This window comes from Harpia harpyja, chromosome 3 (assembly GCF_026419915.1).
Source record: "Harpia harpyja isolate bHarHar1 chromosome 3, bHarHar1 primary haplotype, whole genome shotgun sequence".
NCBI classification, from domain to species: domain Eukaryota; kingdom Metazoa; phylum Chordata; class Aves; order Accipitriformes; family Accipitridae; genus Harpia; species Harpia harpyja.
The window spans coordinates 43306069-43331631 of NC_068942.1; the positions used below are offsets into that span (position 1 = coordinate 43306069).

At 37.6% G+C, this 25563-nt stretch overlaps 1 protein-coding gene across 6 annotated transcripts in view; it reads right to left on the reverse strand.

Annotated features, from left to right (window-relative positions):
- SIPA1L1 (signal induced proliferation associated 1 like 1) overlaps positions 1–25563 on the reverse strand; it is a 230561-nt gene that overhangs the window by 39619 nt on the left and 165379 nt on the right. For all 6 annotated transcript variants that reach the window (XM_052782299.1, XM_052782296.1, XM_052782302.1 and 3 more), the window contains 6 exons: positions 20106–20280; positions 11656–11759; positions 10281–10438; positions 6091–6667; positions 4797–5071; positions 1151–1429 (listed from right to left, as the gene is read on the reverse strand). In XM_052782299.1, the coding sequence (XP_052638259.1) occupies positions 1151–1429; positions 4797–5071; positions 6091–6667; positions 10281–10438; positions 11656–11759; positions 20106–20280 (1568 nt within the window). The remainder of the gene's footprint in view (positions 1–1150; positions 1430–4796; positions 5072–6090; positions 6668–10280; positions 10439–11655; positions 11760–20105; positions 20281–25563) is intronic.

A 25563-nucleotide genomic window follows, 5' to 3' on the forward strand; every position in this document is an offset into this window, starting at 1 on the left:
TGGGAGCTTTAAGTATACATCAATTGAACTTGCATAAAGCTATAACTGGGGGGGCACTCTCTAATCAGTTTGAGTGCAGAAATACGATAGCGTCTAATGAAAAAGAAAGTAAGAAAATGAAGTCCGTACCAATTATTGTAATTTCTTAACAAGGTGTCCCTACTCAGAAGTTTCAATTTCACCTTGGTAATTTCCTTGGTCTTGGCTGTACCGCCTTTGATTTATTTTTTTTTTATCCTCAGTTCTTCAGGACATGAAAAATGTTTTTAAGTTAATTCATTAGAACTCTCTAATTGTTCTACAATATGCAACTTATTTCCACTGCTTTATATTTTTCAGCAACATAGAGCACGATCAGAATATGTCTACAGCTTTTTTTTAAGGAATTGTCCAAAATAAGAAATATAAGCTACGAGCTTGTTTCCCTCTACAGATCTCTTTGTAAATGCAGAGACAGTGACAGATTTGTATAGATAATCAAAACAATGACAGCTCATTTGAATACTGTCAAATACACCTTCTTCCATGAAAGAATGAAAATACTGTGACAGGATGTGCCTGATACCTTTATCTTAATAATAATCGCTTTCCTGTTTAAAAAAACCAAAACAATAAAAAACCCCAAACCACCCTGGAGAAACGCAAACTTAAAACAATCTCTTCTCTAGCCTAAAAAGTTTGAATACTCCCCAATCAGATAAATTTGCTTTCTGTGCTGGTCAGAGTTCTCTTGCTAAACACCATGTTAGATGCAATTTCTGCCTTGGGAGCTTTAGGCAATTCCACCAAGCCCATAAACAAGCTAAAATTTTGATTTACTTCTTCAAAATGCAGAAGTTCAGGAACACTTAGATCTAAAAAACTTTGACTGTTACTCATTTAAAATGTAAATAACAACACAGCAGTTTTAGAATACCATCAAACACAGAGAAACATAGCCTAACAATCCCATAATACTTTATTTTGTGGTTAATCATGCCAGGAAAGGTATTTCCTTTTGGCTAATGTTTCACTCATATTCATGTTGCCTTTTGACTAATTAAAACCAAGGTAAAAAGCAGTCTTCAGATACTTAGATAAATCTACTGTGCTTTGTTCCAGACAAGATTCTGAGCAGCAATGAAAAGCCATTTGTGGAGAAGACACATACCTCCGGCTCTCCAGCGGGCGCCCATCACTAGAGATGCTTCGGGGGATGTTGGCTGCTCGTTCTGGGGGTGGCATTTTCCCTTCTCCTTTACCAGAGCCAATCCTAGATGTTACTGGACTTTGTATTTGGGATGGTACCTGAGCCACATGAGGTCCCTGTCCTTTGCTTGCATTTCGCTGCCATTTGTTATTATTTCTGAAGGGAAATTTGAATTCATACGACATTCCTTCATTCACTTTGTATTCCATCACGGGCATACGGTAGTTTTCTGAAGTACTCCTGGAATGAAGAAATTTAACATGCTGCTATAAAAATTAAAATGAATATATACTGTTCACACAGATAGAAATCTGAAGACAGAAGCTGAATCAATTCTATGAAACAGTATAAGATTTTGCTTTTGAGAAACATGTTTAACAAATTTTGATATTCTTCATCTGATTACTGGGTTATAAAAGCTAAAAAAATCTGCTAGAAGGGTATCTCCCCTTCCTTATTTAAAAAATTAATGGGTTTTACAACTTACCTGCACCCAGACAAATAAGATGTGAAATGTTTGTTCTTTTTGAGATAAATCTTTCTGATGCACAAACATCCATGAAAAGACAAGATTTCCATGAAATAATACATTACGCTTCATTTTCAAACATCTTTGCCTTTGGAGTACCTCAATTGATAAATTAGCATATTATGAAAACAAAACACTTGCTAAGAATTGTAGATGCCAAGCCCAAAAGATGCCCATTGCTTCCTGAGGATGTACAGGAACAGGACAGCAAAAAAACTGGAGTAAAACAGGATATAAGCTAATGCAGTCCACATAAGATGCAGGACAAACTTCTGCATACATTTAAAATGAGAGATTTGGAAAGCAGATGTGGCCTTCAGCTTCAGCGAGGATAACTTTGGTATTTCTCTTGACAAATGTATATATCTCTATTTAAGTGAATTTTTTATTGTGATTACTTTATCTACACACATTATCTATGGGAAGGAAAAATAAACAACCAGTGCAAAATTTTCTACTTCTAGCTCTTCCTCTAAGTGATTACACCATTAGAGCTGAGAAATATCAATATCTCTTCCCAGGTAAAATACAAAACAAAACAGATAACTTGTTATCTGGCTATGCTGACATTAGCAAGTTGTGCAGTCTAATAGGAGTAAACAAAGCAAAACAGTCAGCGCTGAGGTCTTGCTGTCCACAATATACACATTTTGTGGTTTTACTTTGACCTACCCTCTAGTCTTCATCTGCAAATTAAATTAGCAGTTCGAAGGCACACGGTGTGCTTCTGAAGCACATGTAGTTCAGCATCATGTGAAGGAAATGTTTGTGTGCTCCCAGGCCATTCTGATGTGAACCACTGCATGGTAGATGGGGATGATCAGGAGATTTGTTTTCAAAGTCCACTCACAACCTAACTAAAATCTCGATACCCTTGTTTTTTCTTTTCTTTTCATATTTTATGTCTCTGCTATTCTTTCCCTAGTGATTATACACTTTAGTAGTTTGGGTTTCTTTTTTTGCAGACATAGTTACAGTTTAAGAAGCAAGAAGACAAAATTTCATCTTGCTGCTGTGTCCCTACTTCAAGGTCAGCAATCAGTCCACTAAATGAGTTCAGTGGCAATATTTTAATGACCATCTTTTAGTAGAGATGTTACCATAACAATGCCTGCCTCTGTGTAGGGCATTAGATTCTGAATCATGGTATTTGGATATATTTTTGTGTCTGCTACTGACCTTGTACATGTGAGTGTTCGCAAGTCATCTTATCTAACTGCACCCCTGCTCTTCCTCCAACTTCATGCCAATCAATTCATTAGGATAGGGACTGGTTCTCATATGAATGTGCTATACCAAGCAGAACTGATCTTCATTTTAATTACGGTCTGTAGAAGTTACTGTAGTAGAAATACTGAATGACCTCCAGAGGACACAATGAAAGGACTCCAATTTTGGAAAACTGATTGCCAAAAGAGAAATTGCTTTGTGCAAAGATTTAAATCAAGTCTCCAGTAATATATGTAGGATAGCAACAAATTCAAGACACCGTTCCTAAACCTTAATGATTTTGGATACCAAAAGCAGGACAAAGAGTTGTGTTATGAAATTTTATAACTAGGCAATAATCCACCATGAACATTTGCTCACTACTGGACAACACCACCACTCTCTGATGCCGAGTACAGTATTTCAAAAAGTGCAGTAATTTCTCTTCCTGCTATGGGTTTGGATACACTAAAGCTAAGCCTACTTTTGGCTGTACTTAATTTAGTTCAGGAATAATAGGATCTGTGCTTTCCACACAGATTTTTCTGCTCTAATCCTTTTGCTATGATTGCAGCTGAACTTTCCATTTGCTCAGACCGCTAAATACTGTACAAAAGCTTTCCAAATACCTCATGGGTGACCTTATGCCACTGCTCATTTTAATCTCTGACATGTATTCAATTTTCCACTGACAGCTAAAGGACAAATAAAACTCCTTTTCTCTATGTTCCTGTTTTGCTACCAGTGACAAAAGGAGTTAACATGGCTCACAGTAAAAACAAACATCGATTCTTCTTTTATGCAAGTACAAGTCTTTGCTCGGAGACACAATTTCATATCAATGTAATAAATATGCATTTAAGTTCAGCCCCAACGTTAAGTATACAAAGATATTGCTTGGTTAGAAAACAGCAGTGCAAAACGCTCTCCCAGTCTCTCACTGCAAGGAACACATTTAACTTTGATAACTATACTTGCTTCTTCTTGGCAAATCTAGCATAAACCTTGAGCTAGCCTGCAGGCAAATTCAGTCTATTAAAGATCATTCCATTTTAATCATATAGCATTTGCAAGATATTAACACAGGATGTCAGGAATACGGGAATCAGATTTAGTGATGTGGCTGAATGCTACACACAACTGTGGAGAGTTGAGATGGGAGCAGTAAAAATTATAAAAAGCTTTAGTGTGAGTTCAGGAAAAATGGAGGGACAATGTCCAACTTACAAAAAAGCACGTATTACTGCTTATTTCTGATCAAACAACATTTTAGAGCTATAAAAGCAGTAATACAGTTGACACAAGCCTCAAGCTTAACACAGATGGGATACAAGAGAGATGCAGCAAGATCTACTACTGAGTAAAGAAGAATTGCAATTTGCAGCAATTTCTCTGGCCAGATCCATACCTTTGATAAACTCTCATCATTTACAGCCTTACTCTTTTGCAGAAGTAGAAGAACATAAGTCTATTCATAGCTTTCAAGAATTACATCCACAGACATTGCAAACTATCAACAAACGGGAAAGCAGGAAAGGAAATATACAATTAATTTTGATGCATCATAAACATGCAACTGTCAACAAAAAGTTGTTTGATTTCCAAGTTAAATTCCTTGGAATTTAAAGGATACACAAGATTCTTCACACATTTTATTGAACTGTGGTATTCAATGAATATTTTGTGGGGTCTGGAGTCTGGATATGAGCAGTTTTTCCTGCCCTTCTCTTTCACCTTACAATACTGGATGCTGTATTATGATTATACCATGATTTCTGGAGGTTAACACTTATTCTGTGGTGTTTCTTCCCCCCCCGATCCCATATATCAAGATGTAATTTCAGACCAAATGTAGCTATTATACAATACCTGCGTGGTGTGCAGTCCTCATATGGAGGGACGATGACGACCTTCACTGTTACTGATGTTCTGAGAAGATCAATCATTTGCTCATGGCTCAGAGTGGCTACAGCCACCTTGCAGATTTCCACCAGCCGGCTGCCTTGTCTCAGTCCTGCCTGCCACGCATAGCCGTAGGGCTCAACATCTGCCACAATGCCTTCGTAGTTTACGTGGAAACCAAGCTGACCCAGACCATTCCTACGCAGAGTCATCTCCACTGTTTCACAGCCCTTAGTCACAAGCTGTGAATTGAAATGAGGACAGAATTTAACGCACGGAGAGACCTTCAGTGCTAATAGAGGTTTAAGGGCTCCATTTTTGTACTATCAACCAAATCCCAAGACAATGGTGGGACACAATCAAGGAATACATATCACAGTCCTGGGTACATAGTCAGCTGAAATGGGTCTTGTCACTCAAACTATTATTTTCAGTAGAGTCTCGTTACCCAAGTTCTGCCTTGAAATTTTTACTGAAACCACAGGAATTTTAGAAGATACATGGCAGCACACAACAGAAAAACACATGGAGTTACACAAGCACCTCTACTTTAAGCACAGTAAACCGGGGTCTATGACAACTCTTCTACATACCATGAGCATGAAAACTGTCAAGACCAATTTAATGGGGCCTGGTCTTCCCTTTTTCCTGGTCATTATACAACTACAGTCGTGAAATTACAGGGAAGACAGTGAAACGTAACACATTCTTTCAGAACTTAATCGGATAAAAAATGCGCATGGACAGATGTTTTATAGACAGATACCATGATTCACTGCATTTTTAGTTTATCACATGCATTCAGAGAATATCTGAAGGTTGCAATAGGGATTGGGACTGCACCCTGCTGGCAACATAGTCAGTATCAAAGATATTACAGCTTCATTTGAAACAAGATACAAAAAGCCTATAAAACAGAGAAAGGGCAGGAAAACAAGGAAAAGAAATAAGGTGATACTTCTGTATTTATTGTGTGGGAGCAACTGAAGGCCCTGCTTGCTTTTTTTATTTATTTATTTTTTTTAATATATTGAGACTTTTTTGACACACACACAACCAGCTGAGGTTGGCTGATACCTGATAAAAGTGAAAGCAATATTGGATTTTCAGAAATAAAATCAGGAAAGTCCTTATAGATTTCATGAAAGACAATCAGAACAGTTTTAGGGATCCCAAGCATTACTTAAGTTGAAGCCTTACTTGGCAGAGGGCGAGAGGAGAAAGCAAAGAAGGGGAGCCAAACAAGAGAACACATTCTAACCTCCAGCCTTTTGACGATCTCTTTGATATCATCAATGTTGCTGATGAAGCTCTCCAAAGAAACACATTCACCCCTCTCATAGAATATTTTGATATTTGTGTCTGTTGAAGTCCACCCTATCACATCTCGACAGGAGCAATTGAACACCACGCTTTTCGTGTCCTGTTCAATGAGGACTACAAACTCGTTAGAGATGCCTAGGAGACAGTCTATTTCCATACCCTTGCTGTAGTCTTTTGCATGGACACTCCATACAATAGCACCAGAACTATAGATCTCTGCTCCTGGATAAGGCTTGGACTTTTCTTTCTTTTTTGAAGCAAGTGAGATGAAGGGGAATTTGCCAGAAGGGTCAATAGGTGTGTTGGTGACATTCTTCTCTGCCAAGTCTTTCAAGTACTCTTGACGGGTCCTGGTGGCCATCGCACGAAACTTTTCTGATTTATGAGCAGCATTCTCTGCGTTAATGACTTTGGCTAGTAAGAAGTCCCTGAACACATTTGATTTAGGAAACGTGACACCTTTTGGAATAGGTGGTCCAAAGGATGGTACATCTCTGGATCTTGTCACAGCAACACTAAAAGAAATAAAAGAATAAGGAAGAAGCAGAGCGTTTCAGTGTATGCAAATTCAGCAGTTTTTGAATACAGAAAATACATTTCCTTTTTTCCTTAAGCCCTCAATTTTTCTCTCCTTTTCTCAGTAATATGCCTATATTTACATTTTAATGGTGCCAGTGTGGAGATTATGTCCCCCTTACTGTACAAACGCAAGGCCACTTATTTTTGCATCTAGGCATTTTTGAGTCATCCTCAGTACCACAGCTTAAAGAGAGCTTCAAGTGCAAAATAGTGCTTTTTTGACAAAGTAAGCACTCATGTATGGTAGTTCTGAATTTTGTTTTTACTATAAACAGAAAATTTCTAACACACACTATTACAAAGGCTAGCTTACAATTTAGCTACCTAAAGCTGAAAGGCTCATCTGAAAGCAATGCGAAGTGTATGATCAATACTAGAAATACAGATAAAATGGCCACATTAAAAAGATAAAGACAATAAAGTCATCTCACAAGGCCAGTTTCACTTTGAGAATCATCTTCTGGTGACTGAATGCATATATACATCACGCTACTGATTATGTTTTAAGTTTCTGGATCGAAAACTGCAGTAGCTGATACTGCATGCTAGTGATAGAAGCAGACTCCAAAAAGATTAGAAATAAGAAATCTCTTAGAAGTTTGGAGACATATATTAGAAATAGATGCTTTCATTTTCAACTCTTCCTTTTAGTTTCCGTAGCAAATGATGGACTGACAATAAGCTTGCCTTAGGCAATGCCAACAAGCTTAGCTATTTTCCATGGTCAATTCTCTTTTGATACAGAGCAGATGAGAGTTGTTTGCTATTACTGAAGATTTGCCATTCCAGTCCAGTATCATTCCCTTGGCAGTCTGTCCTAAGAAGAGACTGACAACTGCACTTCAACAGTTTTGTGACAAGAAATGCTCCAACAGTTCGAATATGATTTACCACATATCTATTAACTAGATTTGAAAAAGCATTAACAAATTTTGGCAAAAATTTCATGGTAATGGAGTTTTATAAAGAAAAATAGGGTGGGACTTGAACATACTAGAAATGTATGTGGTGTTTCATTTGGAAGACTGGCTGGTATTATTTTCGCGCTTTGCTCTAACTTATCTGAATCCTTAAACATAATCAGAGAACCCCCCGCAAAAATCAGCAACTGAGATTGCAGAAATACTATTAAAGCTTTTGGGGCAGGGGCACACACAGGAACACCAAAAATAAAAATTAAGTTGCCCAATCTTTAACCGTATCTTCTGGTTTTGGGTGGCGGGGTGTTTTATTTGTGTGTTTGGTTTTGTTGTTTTTAATTATATTTTCTGGCAACTGATATTGAAAGATGTCATTGACTGTCATATTTCCTTCAAATGTATGCCAATATATCTAGAAGTATGCAACAGGGGGTGCTCATGATGCAACCACCTGAATCGTGGTCATCTCCAGTGGTCCTAAAGGGTCTGTTATTAAGAGATAGAAGCCTAAGCATTAAGCACAATTACTGGATGTAATGAAATCTACCAGTGACATTTTGTTTGATTAGGTTTTGAGTATCATGAATCATAGGGATAAGAATTTAATCTTTAACATATGCTAGAGAAGTTTTAAAAAGTGAATGATGCCGACAGAGAACCCAGGCTTTTGAAATACTGTTTATCTTAGTTGGGAGGGAGAATCACTGGCCAAGACAGTGCTTGATTTTATTCCTTTTATGTAGCTTTTAATATAAATTCCAGTACATTTTTATGCTATATGGCTTCCTGTTTTGTCTAGAATTATGAATCTATGACACAGTTCCAAATAATTCAGTGAAAAAGAGGTCAAACTTACTTTGAAAAGTTTCCTAGAAAAACTTTTTATAATGGAATTCTATAAATTTAAATGAAGTGTCTGCACTGAGAGGACAAAAAAAAAAAAAGAAAGGATTTTAATCTTAAAGACAGTACACAGAACATACAATGCTCTGGTGGTCTCCTGTATCGAAATGAACACTGACACTCTCACAATTTTTTTTCCTACCTGCTCCCCCTCCCCTTAAAATTTAAGCCTGTAGCATCACTAAAGATGAAATTCTCAAATTTTATTTACTAATAGTAACCAGTAAGGTTCCAGTCCTTGTAGTTGTGAACACTTGAAAAATGAAAGCAATTCAGAAGTCTGAAGGTCAGAAATAGAACCCTGACATATTTAAATTTATTACAGTATATAAATCTTTCCTATGCCTTTTAAAAGAAAGAAATTGAAAATATGTGGTTATATTATTTAAAATAATAACCAAAAGCAGATATTTCTTTGTGTTTGTAATACCCAATTCAAATGGGAAATGCATCTGTAGCCCTTGTGGATATATTTCCTACTTTTCCTTTACTTCAAAATCAGCTTCTGTACAGAATAAGAGCCGAAACATATGTCTAAAAGTTTAAGAACAAGGTATGTCCACATAAATTATGTAGCAGTGGAATCTGTCAATAAGCTGCCTTAAAATGAGTATTAACACAAACATGCCCACTCCAGGAGAGTTTAATACATGTACAAAGTTCAGCACTAGTTCCAGAAGTGCTGTGTGAGCCTTACCAAAAACTCAGGGGGAGGGAAAAGCCTTTAAACCTTACTTGAAAAACATGAATACACCATCTCAGACACTGCAGTTTTAGCTCTTCCTCTAAATAAGCACTTGACTAAATGAAACACTTAGGTGAACCTTTGTATTTCAGTAAAGACAAGCTAATTTTAAGGCTACCTCATTTCAAGATAACCATTCTAAATCCATTACTCTGATACTTCATATTTTAAATAAAGAAGATTTAGAAAAGTTTGCTGAGGACAGTCAACATTTAAAATAAAAATACATTAAGAGTTCAGGATACACCAAAGGTAAAAAGTTTCATTGACTGTAAAAAGAACTGTAACTCAAAAACATTATGCTTTCAATTTGGTTAAAAAATTTATGCTGAATACGAATCTCATCTTGCAATTCTTTACTATATGTTACTATCAATTACCATCTTCCATTTTAATCATATTGACTTTAAGGTCACACTAAGATTTTTTTTTTTTTTTTTGCTGCATAAAGCTGCGGAATTTATTTGTTGGACTGAAATGAGAGAATAAATGAAGATATTTCAGACAAAATATTTCAGAGCTTAGCTGCTTTCTGAAAGGTTAGTCATACTTTTTCACTGTCTAAATTTCAAAAATGGAACATAAGCTGATGCCCAATTATCTGAACAAAAAGTGAATTCGTAAGAATCAATACAGAAATACTCTTCTAGCATACTCTTAATGAAGAGAACAAAAAAGAAGTGAGAACGGATTTTCAAAATCATTCCCAAATGCTTGATGTGTGTGTATGTGCGTGCACCTGTGTGTGCACGCGTGTGTGTGTGTACACACATACTGACAGCATTAATCTCCTTATTGGGTGTGTTTCCTTTCCATACTCATGTGTGTCTATTGACTTTTTAAAGTGTTCTAAATTCACATGACCCCAAATTTCCTCCACCCCTATCTTTCACTATGTTTCTCTACTGAGAATTTAAAAGAGGAATGACACCTCCCTTTGCACTCAAATTCCATGTTTTCAGTGCAACTAACAATAGCTACCTGTAACAAACGCTGTCAGTACAGGGACCGTGCACTCTTACAATGACAAAGACGTGCTGGAAATGGGATCGAATGTTCTTTGGGCTGAATGGTTGTGCTCCAGGCTCCTGGAAAACTATTGTCACAATATCATTTCCAATATGTCGTTTTCTCAGAAGCTTTAACAAAAAAAAGATGCATAGGTTAAAACACAGGCTGTTCACAATTTTCAATTATTTATTTCTCATTATTATAAATTACTATTGTTCAATTTTTTTATTTCAAATGATACTTCAAGCCGGAAACGAAAACAGTTGAGGATTTATATGACAAGTACCAGAATGTTAGTTACTCATCTAATAAATTTCAGGCATGGACATTTTCATTTTCATAACAATTTAATTTCTACATGTAACATACAGGAAGATCTCGTTAAGGAAAATTTTAAGCTAAAGAAAGAGGAAAACCAACAACAAAACCTGCTAGTATCAGAGTAGTTAGTGATACATGGAAGCTGGAAAACATCCCCCACTTCACACATTTTTACAAGCCACAAGTAGGCTCTATTTCACGTGGAAAATAGTTGTCATTGTGCTTAAGACACACTATAATAATTTTCTGATAGGATTCTTTCAGTACATCCAAGACTACAGTAAAAAAGAAAGGTAAACTACAAAGTAGTCTAACATTTAGTGGACAAAAGCAAACTAAAAAGAATGCTGTGTTATCTTTTATTGTTAAAGGAAAATTCTATTTTATTCACAGAAACACAAAATAACATAGTTTCTAGAGTAAAATGCATATACATCACACACAACAAGATGGCCTAGTATTTAACAAGACCAGGTCCTTCAGAGTAACAAAGAAGGTCAGCCTACACAGCTCTTCAGTATAGCAAAAAAAATTTAAAACAAAAAACGTATTTTGTCTCATGTCTTCTTGTGTAGTGTGCTGAACCACCCACTCATCACCTCTGATTCTGTGTGTATTACAATTTGCTGAATGCAATCCTTAAAGCACAGTGGACTTTGCCGCAGAAGGTTGAAAAATCATGTAAAGTACACTATGGTCCTTCTGACATAAGATATGAACTCCTATTTATGTAACTCGGATGTGCTACTGACATTATTGTATAATATTTACATCAAAGTTTCAGTAAATAATGCATTTTAAATAGAAAACAGTCCTATGCAGAAAATCTACCTATGATGTACCTACAATGATCTGCTTTGCTCATCTTCCTGACACAAAGATGGCCAGTTTTACTTTTGATACTTTTGATTCTTTAAGTGTTTTCTTTGCTAGTTACAAATGAAAGTTGTCATAAATGTTCAATAGTTCAGCTACTTTTGAGATGGAGGAAAAACTAATTCTAAATAGTCATGGTCCACCTTACCTGTTGCTTGTTGTTTGGAGTATATGGCAACATAGTAGAAACGTGGAACATGATTTCATAGTCCTTGTACGTTGTGTATAGAGAATGAGTACCTGTTGAATCAGCTTCAGTTAAAGAAAAAAGAGAAAATAAAAGCATTGTTTAAAAAAGTTTAAAACCAAAGCTTCATTATTACCAAAGAAAATCATCAGGCAAGACAAGAATTCCTATTCATCCTTGATCCTAGCTGAAATGTCAGCAAGTAAAAACTTACCCAGAGTTTATTCACCTGCCAAAGCAAATGACACAAACAGATGGCATGTATAATTTTGTGTACTTTTCCTAATGAAGAACTTGTTAGGAATAGGGAATTTATACCAGAAAACCCTGAAGAAAGCCTATTTAAGCATAGAAAAGTGATAACAAAGTCTGAAATAATTTTCAGACACCACCCAATATCTCAAGCTAATCGGAATGAAACTGAACTGTAAGGAATGTGAAAAGGACTTTAGAAAGGAAGGTAGACAGATACTGCAAATGAATACCATGATTTCATGCATAATTAAATATCAATGGACATATAACCCACAATATATGAAAGAACAGAATGGGTTCTTTTAAACATAAATATCAGGACTCTACATTAACTGTAATGAAGTCAGATAAAACCTTCACTAAAACAGGTGCTTTATGGATAGGAGCAGTCAAAAACCCAAACAGGATGCTAGCATGCTTACAGCTGATGATGGAAAAAGCCCACAACAATGACATCATGATGCTGGTATATTAATCAAAGGTACTCTCACCTGTTTTGGGTTCTGGCCACCCTATCTTAAAAGTTATAGAAGAAAGAGAAGGGATCCAGAAACAGGCCACAAAAATAATTATACGTGGATGGAGAGACTTCCATGTGGAGAGAAAATGATAAAAACTAGGATTATGAAGTTTAGAAAGAAAAAAAAGAAGAGGGGATATTATTAAAGTTTACAAAGTGTTGGTTGAAGACAACACTTGATTACAGACAAACTGGGAACTTCTGTTTTTACTTTTTCTTTCTCTCACAAAAAAAAAAGAGGCCTTGAAAAATGTTCCATAAATCTAAGTAGTAACACACTTAAAGCTGAAATACTGAATATATTCTATTAAATATAACTGCTGTCCAGAGTGCAAAAAAAGCCCATTTTCAAAGAGAATTTTAAAAGTAACTAGATTTATATATGGAAAAAAGCATCCTGGTTATTTGAAGTTATATAAACATGCTACTATATTATATAATCCCAGCTATTTATAGCAATGTATTTTAAAAAGCTGTTAAGTATGACACCTTGGCAGTTTCTATAAGCAGAGAGATCATGTTACTAAGGAGATAATAGCTCTGAGATTTGCGAGGCATTTACAATAGCATAAATACACAGTTTATTTACCCAGATTTGGGGTATAAGCTTTTGACAAGAAGTTTTCGTTTTCTGTCAAATTCGTAATAATAAAGTAGAGGTAGCTTTGCTGTAAATTAAAACCTGCAACATCATCCATAAAATTAAATAGTAAGTTTTCTACATTATAGCTGCATAGTGATTTTGCATTTCCAAATCATCTAGATAGAATAAAAAGGGAATAAGAAAAAAAAAAAAAAATCCTGGAATCTTATAAACCCCCCCCCCCCCAATTACTGTTTCAAGGAGATTGGGCTCTCTTTTCCAGCGTCCAACACTGCCATTATGAAAAACTAGCTACCTGCTAAACATTTTCTTTTTAATGCTAATTACAACAGCACAACGGCTGAAAGGGAATAACTTCATCTTGCACTCAGTTCACAGCAGCCTCCATCCTCTGCCTGATCGTTACAATGCACGCTGAAGGAGGCAGATGTACCTGAAAGTCACCTAAACATCAACATAACTCCTTACTGGCTTTTTTGTGTTTAACTGTAAATATGCTAATTTGTACACCACCTTTCATAAACAAAGCATACATAAATACTATGAAGAACTAGAAAGGGGGAGCAGGTGCAAAAAAGAAATGGAAGTGGGTCAGATGACAGACGGGGAAGGAAGGTGCCAAAGAGGGGAAGAAGAAAAGAATGAAGCAATTTTGACAAATAATATGCTAGAACAACACCTATGCATTTAAACCAAACTTTCAACTTTCCTGGATGGACTACATTTCAGGCAGAAAAGGGTTCTTCATCAGAACAGCACCAATTCTGCAAACTAACTAATAAGGCTACAATCCAAATGACACATTTAATGATTCCAATTACTTCCAAGTACTGCAGAGCTTAAATCCGTTATTCAAATCCAACTACAAACAGAAGTCCATATCCACTACAGACTGTGCATCTTTCTCACCATTCAAATGTTTTCTTTCTTACAAATCTAGAATACTTTTTCTGAAGTACAACACAATAATTACAGGTGTTTGCTTTAAATCAAATCACTGCCATTGCAGTAAAATCCAAGACTGTGCACTGGAATAGTATCCATCATTTCAAGGTCAGAACTGTAAGCCAGCACTACAATCTACTTTGATTTCCTTACATTTAACAGAGGCCCGAGGGATCTACAAATTCATTAGCACCTTTTTACACTGAAGACATCTCTTCCTGCCATTAGTTTATGGCGCACCTATTAATGCTGCTTTTCTCAGTCTTGTCCCATTGCTGGATTTGGTTACTTAGCTGAGGACTTATCTGATCTTCTTTTCCTTCCATCATTATTCACCTTTAAAAATTCACCTTATTCTTCTGTCCTTCCAATGTTTCCCAGCTATCTTCACAAGGACTTTCTTAACAGACTCCCATTTAAGTGTTTTTTTCTAACACCAACAGTGCTGAAAACTGTGATTGACACTAACAAACTACTGCTGATCAATTCACCTCACTGAAGCCACAGGACTTTGTCATCCTGCTTCTACAGCAGCTTTTAAAACCTCCGTACTAGAAAACTGTATAAAACCCAGTATGAGTAGAAAATCTAACTCAGTGTTTCAAAGGAAAACATGTTGCAAGGAGTTCCAGGAAAACAAAAAATAAATTATATTGATGAGTCAGGAGAAGGAACAGCCATTGCTACAAACTGCAGCAGTGCTCACAATAAAAGGCACAAGAACAAGTCATTTCAGAGCTTAATGTTGCTCCTGTCTACCTTTGCTGTTAAAAAGCCCTGCCTTACTTCTAGTTTCTCCTAGTTATTTGGCCCAAATTCAGTACCTGTCAAACCTGCTCTCCTTTCTGTTACACACAAGGATTACACCAAGCACTCGTGTTCAACTTCTGTAATATTCAAGTTGTTTCCAGACACTATTTCTGAGGACAGAATCCTTTATTTTGTAACATACAAAAGTATATGTGTAACACAAATACAGAGAAATGCAGATGGACTTCCCACACACCCATTTCTGCTTCTTAAGCAATTGAGGAACCTCTGACCTCCATTGGCTATTGTTCTCCCAGCAGATGTCTCAGACCCAACAGTAAGTCTACTCTTACTTCCATGTGGTTGAAAGATGTTAAATAGTACAAGATAAGGTAATCTATTTGATTTATTTCGTTAGAAACATGGGGGGTTATTGACAACCCCTAAATGAAATGTCAATTTGAAGTCCATTAATTCCCTAGATTTTTAATCTATTTAGTATCTTCTGTAGTTTTTATATTCTTCTCATGTCTTAACCAAAAAGTCATGCAGTATAAACATCTAATACAGAAATCTACCATTATTAGCTATATATATAATCCCATCAAACAGATAATTCATAAACTCCTATAACTCACATTAATCAATCTCCTTCATTTCCTGCACCAACCATGCTACCACTCTGCTGGACACATGCCAGGTTACCAGGCCTAGCATTATCCAGCTGATCCCATTTACCAATTTAAAACATTGAGAAATAAGACTAAGTGAGGGGGAGGGAAATAAAGCATGCATTACAACTAGAGAATAAAGTAAAATGACTGAAGTTATAATTTGAAAGATTACTGTGATGTTTATTACTTTAAAGTGATGCCCATAAACTTCCTAGCAACCATGGGATAGATGACATTTTCAAGCTCTATTTCCTATCCAAAGTCTGCAGGCTGCCAGGAGATAGACTGCTTCCCCTCTGGTAATTCTAGAAATATACAAACAAAACTTTAGAAGTAGCAGCTCTTTTCCACAGTGGCACTGGCAGAGATCCAAAGCTAAAACCCTTGAAGGATCCAATATACTTAAATAGGCTTTCAGTTAATAGGATGCATGAGATTCCTCCTTTTAAAATTGGCTCTGTTACAGATACTTACCAATTAGGCCCCTAATTCTAAAAATTTCTAAGAACAACAACTGTTGTGAAACTGCCTTTTGCTAGAGCAACTTTACTTTTCTAAATTTGCATAAATTAAAAACATCTTGTGAAAATTTCCAGAGTATGTATACAAATCAGCTTCCTTCCATGCTGAGAAAATCCTTCATCATATCTTACATCATACATCTGCTTTTCATAGGTTGCAAAGTATTGTCAAAGGTATAGGAACTAGTAAAGTAGCCTACATAGCTCTGACCTTTCTTGCAAGTTAATGAACATACATTTGTTTTTAAGAGCATCTTTGCAATCAACTGTGCTGACATTAAACAGAATTTTTATGCAGGAAAATTTCCTGAGTAATGAGACCGCAAGAACTATTTCATGATAGCAATCTTTAGCAAGAGAAGAGCACAGAGCCGGAGAAGGGAGAAGCTTGCTTCCTAGCTGTAGACCTAGCCATTTCAACAAAACCCTAGAAACCTATGTCATGGTATAAACCACAATCTCCTCCTATGCAGGCCTTTCTGTGTTAGGGCCAAGGCAGAAAAGCCTGACTGATTACTTAGGGTAGCTATCAAAGATGTATTACCTGTATGTATTCTGCTGTTCACATATTCCCCACACCGGAGGTGCAGCTCTTGTGACCATCTCTGGTCTTTAACATTTTGCCTACCACAAGGTGGCTTTTTTTTTCCTTGCCATTTCCTATGCAGAATACGCAATAAGGGTTTCTGAACGTAGCTATCCAAAGAGCTTAGTGTTGTGGCCCCAAAACACCACCTTCTCTTCCACCACTTCCAGTCTGTGCTTTGTATACTTGCAGAAAGGAAAACATAGCACCATCAAGATCAATTAAAAAAAATTATTGCCACTGTTAACGTTTGCTGCTGTCTAAACCTGCTCGTTAAGAACTCATGTATGCTGTGTAGTCACGTGTTTCCTCAGCAAGCCTGCAGAAAACATAACCCGAAAGATTTCAGACAACTTAGGAGCTCCTAAGCAGTTCTAGCTGATCCCACATCAGCTAGATGTCCCACAGTCCCACACATGAGCTTGTAAACCTTGAGTGAAAGAGAATGTAGGAAACCCTTCATGAAAGCAGCAGTTTCCACCCAGAGCATCCTCCTTCCTCTCTGACCACAGTGAAGTGTTCATGTAAAGCCTTTTTGTATCTTTTGATACAGAATGGAGCTGGCAGGTCTAGGGGGCAATGTAAAAAGATGTGTAGGCTCTCAACATGGAGTAGAAAACCTTCATTACAACAAGACAAATCCTAAAACCAGGAGAGATTCAGTCAACTAAAAGTTTACATAAATGTCCATTCAACAGGTGCTAGATTGTAGTACACAGAATGAAAACCTGACAAAATTCTTTCATCGACTCAGAAGCAACAAGAAGGAACACAAACATTACTGGAAAATTCTGCTGTTTAGAAGAAAATTTCAAGCAAGTACTTAAGACACAGTTACAGCTTTCATGGGTATATCTGAACAGATGAATCAACCCTTAATCATAAGAGCATTTACATGTACTAGAAAGCAGTGTGTGCGGACTGACACCAAAAAGAGGGCTTTTTTTCAGGTGTCTTAACTAGAAGAAAGGGAAGAAAGGATTTTACTTTAACTACTGAAAGTAACAAGGAGGTCACAATATAAAACCAGAAGCTATGAAATAATAAACATTTTCTCTGTTTTCCATACACATTTGATTTTTGACCTAGCTTATGTTTATAACTGATAAAATAACACTTTGGAGCTACAGAAAAGGAAAAGCCAGCCTGAGAATTATTGTATAATACATTTCCAGTAAAGGGAAGAAACCGTTACAGCAATAAACTGCCTGGATCTCATCTGGAACCATGTATATAATCCTAGCCACTAGAATTAAAGAGACTGAATTCAGACTTGGATGAGTGCAGAGGAAGGCTACCAGGCAATACTGCATGTGTGCGTATGTGTGGGAAGCAGATAAATCCACGCCTCCCATACCAGTAAGAAAGACTTGGCTTATTAAGGGTACCATCATAAAAGCATAGAGGATACAACCATAATGTGTAAATGCACTCAAGGGAGTAAATACAACAGAGGGAATATAAGTATTGCAACTAAAAGAAAGCAGGCTCAATGGTAAATGTGTGCAAAAGTGGTATTAATTTAGGTTTAAAACCACTGAAAGTTTTATAACAGTTTTGGGTTGGGGGGGGGGGGGTGGTGGTAGCAGAGCAAGGGGGCTAACAGGGGTGGCTCCTGTGAGAAGCTGCTAGAAGCTTCCCCAGCTCCAAGTCGGACCTGCCTCTGGCCCAGGCCGAGCCCATCAGCGATGGCGGCAGTGCCTCTGGGAGAACGGATTTAAGAGGGAAACCTGCAGCGGAGAGAGGGGTGGGATGTGAGAGAAACCCCTGTGCAGGCACCGAGTGAGGAAGGCGGGGGAGGAGGGGATGCCCCTGCAGCCTGTGGTGAGGCGGCAGGCTGTCCCCCCCAGCCCACGGAGGGGAGCGGGGGAGCAGACGCCCACCTGCAGGCTGTGGAAGGGCCCCACGCCGGAGCAGGGGGATGCCCCCCAAGATGGCCGGGACTCCGTGGGAGAGGCCGCCCTGGCGCAGCCTGCGACTGAAGATCGGCCCGCGGAAAGGACCCACGCCAGGGGAGTTCGTGAGAACTGCAGCCCGCAGAAAGGACTCACGTTGGAGACGTTCGTGGAGGACTGTCTCCCGTGGGAGGGACCCCACGGTGGAGCAGGGGAAGAGTGTGAGGAGTCCTGCCCCTGAGGAGGAAGGAGCGGCAGAGACAGCGCGTGATGAACTGACCCCAACCCCCATTCCCCGTCCTCCTGCGCTGCTGGGGGAGGAGGGAGAGAAAATGGGGAGTGGAGCTGTGCCCGGGAAGGAGGGAGGGGTGGGGGGAAGGCGTTTTAAGATTGGGTTTTACTTCCCATTATCCTTGTTTGGTTTGATTGGTAGTAAATTGAATTGATTTGGGTTTTTTCCCAAGTGGAGTCTTTTTTTTGTCCATGACAATAATTGGTGAGTGATCCCTCCCTGTCCTTGTCTTGACCCACGAGCTTTTCGTTATATTTTCTCCTCCTTATCCCACTGGGAAAGTGAGCAAGTGGCCTCTTGGTGCTTTGTTGCCAGCTGGGCTTAAACCATGACAACAACCCTATGAGGAATGATGATTAAGACTGATGGAGAACAGCCTGAAGAGATGGCAACATGATCCCTGTAAGAATTAAGGCCACAAGGTAGAATGGTGCAGCACTAAAGCACAGCAAGTTACTGTCTTTGTGATAGGAGACCCATAACAAGAGCACAGTTTTTGCTGCACTGAAGTTGATGAATGCTTTTCAGCTTTCACAAATCAACTCATTATTTTCCTTTGCTGCAAGTGAGCAAAATAGCAATATTTCCACAGGAATTGGTTAGTTCCAATACTCAAAGAAAAGGAAGACAGGCCAAAAATTCCCCCAAGTATTTAACATAGATTTACAAATTGAATATAGCATGCACTAGCTGATAAACAGGTATTTCACAAGCTTGATTCCAAAAGTAGGGATTTTCTTTTATAGATACTGTCACCTAAGATCATCTTTCCGCTGCATTTTTGTTCCAATATGTTTTACAGTTAAAGCTGATAATCTAACCAACAAATCCAGTCTAATTTCCATAACTCAGAAGAAAGAAATCACAGAGGAATACATTTGATAGCAGGAGGAAGACAAAACTGCCTAGAAGAAAAACTACATGCAACAGACACAGCACAAAAGCAATAGATCAACTTGTCAAGGTGGAGTTACATAGATGGGTTCTCAAAACTTTTTTGGTGACAGTCTCTTAGCGTATCATTAAAAAAAATTATGACATACCAACTGTATTGATTACTCTTTAGATGAGACACTGATGATGGATTTGCAACACCATTAATGGTTCCATAGTTACTGGTTTCTTGTTGCAGCTTTAGTGATAATTTCCTACCAAATTAGTATAAAAACCCAATAATTACCAGAGTTGAAAGACCATATGGGCATGGGTCAAATTACGTACTTGCTCTGCTTTCACTTCTAATATTGAGCAACTGTCTTCCTACAGCTAAGAGGTTATTTTTAAGAACTCTCTATAAAAAGTCAGTTAGCAACCATATGATGCATTTTGTTCACTTAAGAGAAAAAAAAAAAAAAAGAAAAAGCCTTACTCTTGGTATCCAGCTGAGCACGATACTTTTCAAATCCCTTGAGTCGAACTCGTTCTCCCAAGAGCTGAAGAAATTCTTCAAAGGCTGGACCTGCTGATTCATTATTATACATTTCCTCTTCTGTGCTTTGCCCAGCTTTGCAGTACATGATACCCACCTTAAGCTGGTAACTTAACTGCAAAGAGAAGAAGGTTAAAAATCTTATATGTATACCAAGTTATGCAGCAACTTATTGAATTCTCTTCACATATTTTAATAAACTCATAATTCACAAAGAAAAAATACCTAATTATCAGTCTGATTTCAAATGTTAGCCTAGTTCCAAATATTCTCATTGTCTTCCACTATAATTGCCTCGATGATGGCATATTTCATCTGAAGATGTCAAAATGCTTTCTGAAGTGAAACAAACATTTATGTTCCTTATTTTCAGGAAGACAACACTGCAGCTTGCCAATGGTGAATGTCTTGCATTGAGCCACATGGAAAGCGCTGGGCTCAGTAATGCCAGAACTTGACTCTCACCCCTAGGCTGGTACCATGGTTACTATCCTATACTAAACCTTCCACACAGAAGGGTAGGGCACAGCATGTGCTCATTTCTATAGTAAGTGAAAAAATTAACATTCTCTCACTTCAAAGACAAGATAAAAATTATTCACCTATTAGTGCATTCACCTGTTAGCAATGTTGAAAGAAGCCATGGCATTCAGTTGGCCACCTTTGACTTAGAAATGCAGTTACAAAGAGAACAGCTAAATTGAGAAATGCTGGTAATACTTTAGAGATACTATTTACTAGCATAGACCTTCAAATATATTTGTGGTCTTTAGTTCCATTTTTCCTCTAATTTGATGTTGGATGTTCCTAATACAGCAGAAACTGAAGATGTGAATAAAGTAATTTTTTACTCAACCATAATTGTGATTTTTCAAAGCAAACTATTCCCACCAATTCCAAATTGATGCACACGCAAAAAGGACCATATCTGTGCCCTTCATGTCTGGACTACAGAAACAGAAGGGAAGAAAGCAGCACCCACAGCCATTTACTGCAATCACCAAAACCAATTTCACAGGCTGGAGCTCTGACTGGCAGAGTACAAAGGAGAGCCTTGGAGTTTACGCATGAAATTCATCTAGTAAAAATGCATACTTATTGCAGGGTAAATAATCTTTCCTCCCCCACACAAATTTCTGCAGAGGCTCCATTTTAAATACCAAGCAGATCTGCCAGAGCAACATCATAAGAAAGTCTTTCGAAACTGACATGAGATTTGCAAGTTTGGGCTACAGGTTAGTGGGAAGTGAAAACAGTTATTTGCAAGGGCACTGGAAGCAGTGTCATCTGAATATACTGTGATTTGCTCTCAAAGCTTCTATCACAGGTCGCAAGACAAAAGGTTTTGGAACTTGCTGGGACGATGTGAATACACATAATTAAACTGAAATTCATTGATTTTAACTTCTTATGTTTATGGTGGGATAATTTAAAAGCCCTCAGAAGTCATCCTACTCTGTCTCTAAAAGTAAATTTTAAAATTAAAAAACCTCTGAAAATCGCAACTTTACTGTATTCTTCTTTTACTACCAAGGATGAATGGTGACAGGGATAAAGTATTAGCAGTAGGAAAATAAGGAGGGGAAAAAAAAAGGGTGAAGAGCAACCTGGCTTGATTACTCCTGTTGGAGAAGTTAAGCATATGTAATAAGTCACAGTTCTAGGCTTCTTTTTTCCCCTCCAGAATGTCCCTTATTTTATCATTCGACACAGTGACTACCTGACTTGCACCTTCTAAATATATCTAAATTTCTTATAATAAAATATGAGTACAGCATAGAATCATAGAATGGTCTGTGTTGGAAGGGACCTTAAAGATCATCTAGTTCCAACCCCCCTGCCATGGGCAGGGACACTTTCCACTAGAGCAGGTTGCTCAAAGCCCCATCCAACCTGGCCTTGAACACTTCGAGGGATGGGGCATCCACAGCTTCTCTGGGCAACCTGTTCCACTGTCTCACCACTCTCATAGTAAAGAATTTCTTCCCATTATCTAATCCAAATCTACCCTCTTTCAGTTTAAAACCGTTACCCCTCATCCTATCACTACACCCCCTGATAAAGAGTCCCTCCCCGTCTTCCCTGTAGGTCCCCTTTAAGTACTGGAAGGCTGCTATAAGGTCTCCCTGGAGCCCTCTCTTCTCTAGGCTAAACAACCCCCACTCTCTCTACCCATGCTCATCTCAATCTATTCCTTATGAAAGAAACATTCACGGGCCAACTTCCAAAATTTCAACTGAAAGCGGGGGGGGGCGGGGGGAATCAATTTTGTGCGTTGAAGTAATGTTTCTATTTCCTTTTCTCTCATTAACTATTTGAAATGCTTTCTGTGTAACTATAAAGGAAATATGCTCTTTCAGCACTAGAGACCAAACCAAAAACATTCACCTTTAAGAATAAAAACTGCATATTTTGGGCATCGAAGTATTAAGACTTGAAGCAAAGATACTTATTTGTAAAACAAATACTGAGCACATGCAAATTAATGTTACAATTTATTATTATTATTATTATTTCAACTCTCCATTCACTAAAAAATACAAAAAAAAATCAAAACAACCATCAGTGTACACAATGCTCAAAACAACCCAGATACAGATGGATGGCTCATGCTTTTTGGTTTGGTTTTGGGTTTTTTTTTGGTATAAAACATTCTGCATGACGACTGTTTGATTAAGATTTAAATTTGCTCAGGAATCATGGGAGCTAGATGAAGTTTGCAGGTACATTTCTATGATTTCTGCTTAGCTAGCAAACTACGTGATCCCACTCACTGCAAGCTTATTGCCTCACAGCAGCCAAACTTAGTGCCTTTGCCGACAGGGCTATGTGCTCTCACAGAGAACCTGGACCAGCTACTGCTGACATGTTGGAAAGGAGGAGACGGGAGGGGAGAGAAGAAGGGTGGTGAGAGGTGGCACTGCTGCCACTCCTGCCAGAACCACTGCCATCAATTTCTCTATCACTAGTAGCAGATCCTGTCTTGGACTGTTCAGGCAATGTTTGCTGCTCAGATAATGCTCTTTGTCCACTCCCAGAGAAATAAAATGGGTGGAAGTGTTTCATCGGACCACAATGCCTTAGCTGCACTGCTAATTACAATAGTTTCTAGTAATTTTACTTGAATAAATAAGGACAAAGAAAACCATTCTCACCAAGCACACCTACACTATTTAAGCTTCAATTTCTGGTGAAGGAAGTAGTTTCAAGGGCATAAACATAAACAGGATCCACAGCATCCACAAGCAACCAAACAACTGTCCTTTATTGCTTTGAAAAATGCTTTGAAAATGAAAATTTAGCGAAGAAGCTAAATAAGGACTACACAAAGAGCAGGATATGCCTTCTAGCTATGTTCTTAGATTTGCTGAACGTCAAAAAAAGTTTCATAAGGACAACACAAGCTGGTATTTCTGATTCAAAAAAGCGGATCTGGGGGAAGAAAGGCATGCAGTCCCCATTACTACACCTCCTTCTGATAAATCTAGGGTCCTTAGAAGTGTATTAACTCCAAGTAAAAGCTAAAAAAAGGAGTTGAAGGATGAATTCTGCTGTGGTAAACCTCCTAAAGTAGCAGCTTCATTTTAATAATCTACAAGTATTTACATATTTATATATGTGGGAAAAGTACACTTCAAGTATTTGCCTAGCACCCAGTGCAAGACAGCGGAAAGCATATCTTGGATTTAACCAGTCAGCAAGTTTATATTACAAATATGGAATTATACTAAAAACCGACTGAAGTTTCACAGTATTTCTGTGAATGAGGAATTGCCATAAAGATAAACTTCTACTGAAATAAATCAGTAACTGCCCTGATATTCAAATTTTTAAATAATACTTGGAAGTAAACCTAAAGTAAGTTACCATGAACTCTGCATTCAAGGCAAAGATTAGTAGATGGTAATTAGCCAGGAAGTTAGCACAGCCCTATGGAACAATTGCATTGCTTTTTAACACAGAACCATTCAAATGAATGCATTTTAATAAAGCCAATAAAAGAACAGCTAGGTGACAATGGGGGCCATATGTACAGAACAGCAGATGTTACTATGACTCTAGCAGTCTAAGGGGAAGTAATGAACATGCAGCTTGACATACAACACTGGTACAAAATTGGGGCAAGAAGAATATTCCCATTCTGACACTGGATATCATATGCAGATACTGAAAGAGTAGAAGAGACAGAGCTCAGCCATAAAAGTGATATGAAATTCAGAGAAAATATGTTGCAGTGAAAGACTTGAAAAGTGCAATCTGTTTAGTTTATCGTAAACAAGACCAACAGATGATTCAATCACTGCACACAAAAACCTTTGCTGGGAAAAAATCTCACACCAAAATGACTCTTAAGATGTAGCAGAGAAAGCTATCAGAAGTCTGGAAGCCGAAAGCAGATCAATTCAAATAAAGAACTGCAAATTCTTAAATATGAAAACAACCAACTGCTTTAAAACCTCACTCAAATATAAAAAAAAGATTCCCTACCTTGATGAAAACTGGCGCATGTGAATTTGGCTCAATGAAGGGGTTACTGGGTGAAATTCAATGGCTAAGTCAGGCTAATGTCACTTTATAGTCTTAACTCTTAAAATTACAAGACATCTTATTTGTTATATCAAACAGGCACCTGTTTGTACTGTAATGAAACAGTGTGACACTCAGCAAGAAGTGATAAATATTCTGTGTACCTAATTAGTAGAGCAGCTGTTACCCAAATTTTTCTGTTAGCTTGGAATTGATAAAAAATGCAGCTTCTAATTAGTACAGAGCGTGCTTATCTTTTTCTGTTGGAAGTGTCAAACTGTTTCATTACTGCGAAAACAGAAAATACTTTGATGTAGATAATACAATTTTAACTATCGCTTATCCTTAATGATTTTCAAAAGTTTAAGTAGTAACAGAAAACTATACTATACACCATATTGTGGGAGCTTAATGACATATAGGATATGAAATAAGGATAATTTAATCTCACACTTTTTTAGATAACCGATTCCTGAAGCAAATTATGCTAAATTGCTTTTCAAATTAGATATTTACCAGAAATAACTTTGGAATTTATTATTTTAAGTAGAACTTTCTGCTAGATTTTTTTTCTTTGTGAAAATTTTCCCATTGCAGTTCTTGATGGTCATATCTGGAAGGTACTGATCCTTGAATCCAAAGGCTCACTTATGGAGCCATGTTGAATTAAATTCCATTTCTTCCTCTGCTGAAACAGAAAACTTTGGAAAGAGATTTGAAAGATATCCTTGAGTATCCAAGAGCCTGATAAATTTGATTCTGGATGAAGTGCAGATTAGGTTTAGGCTGAGGTAACAAATCATAAACACTGAATATGTGCATATTTGGAATCACTGCTCTAATCATCCAAGGAAAACACTCAGGCCTCCAA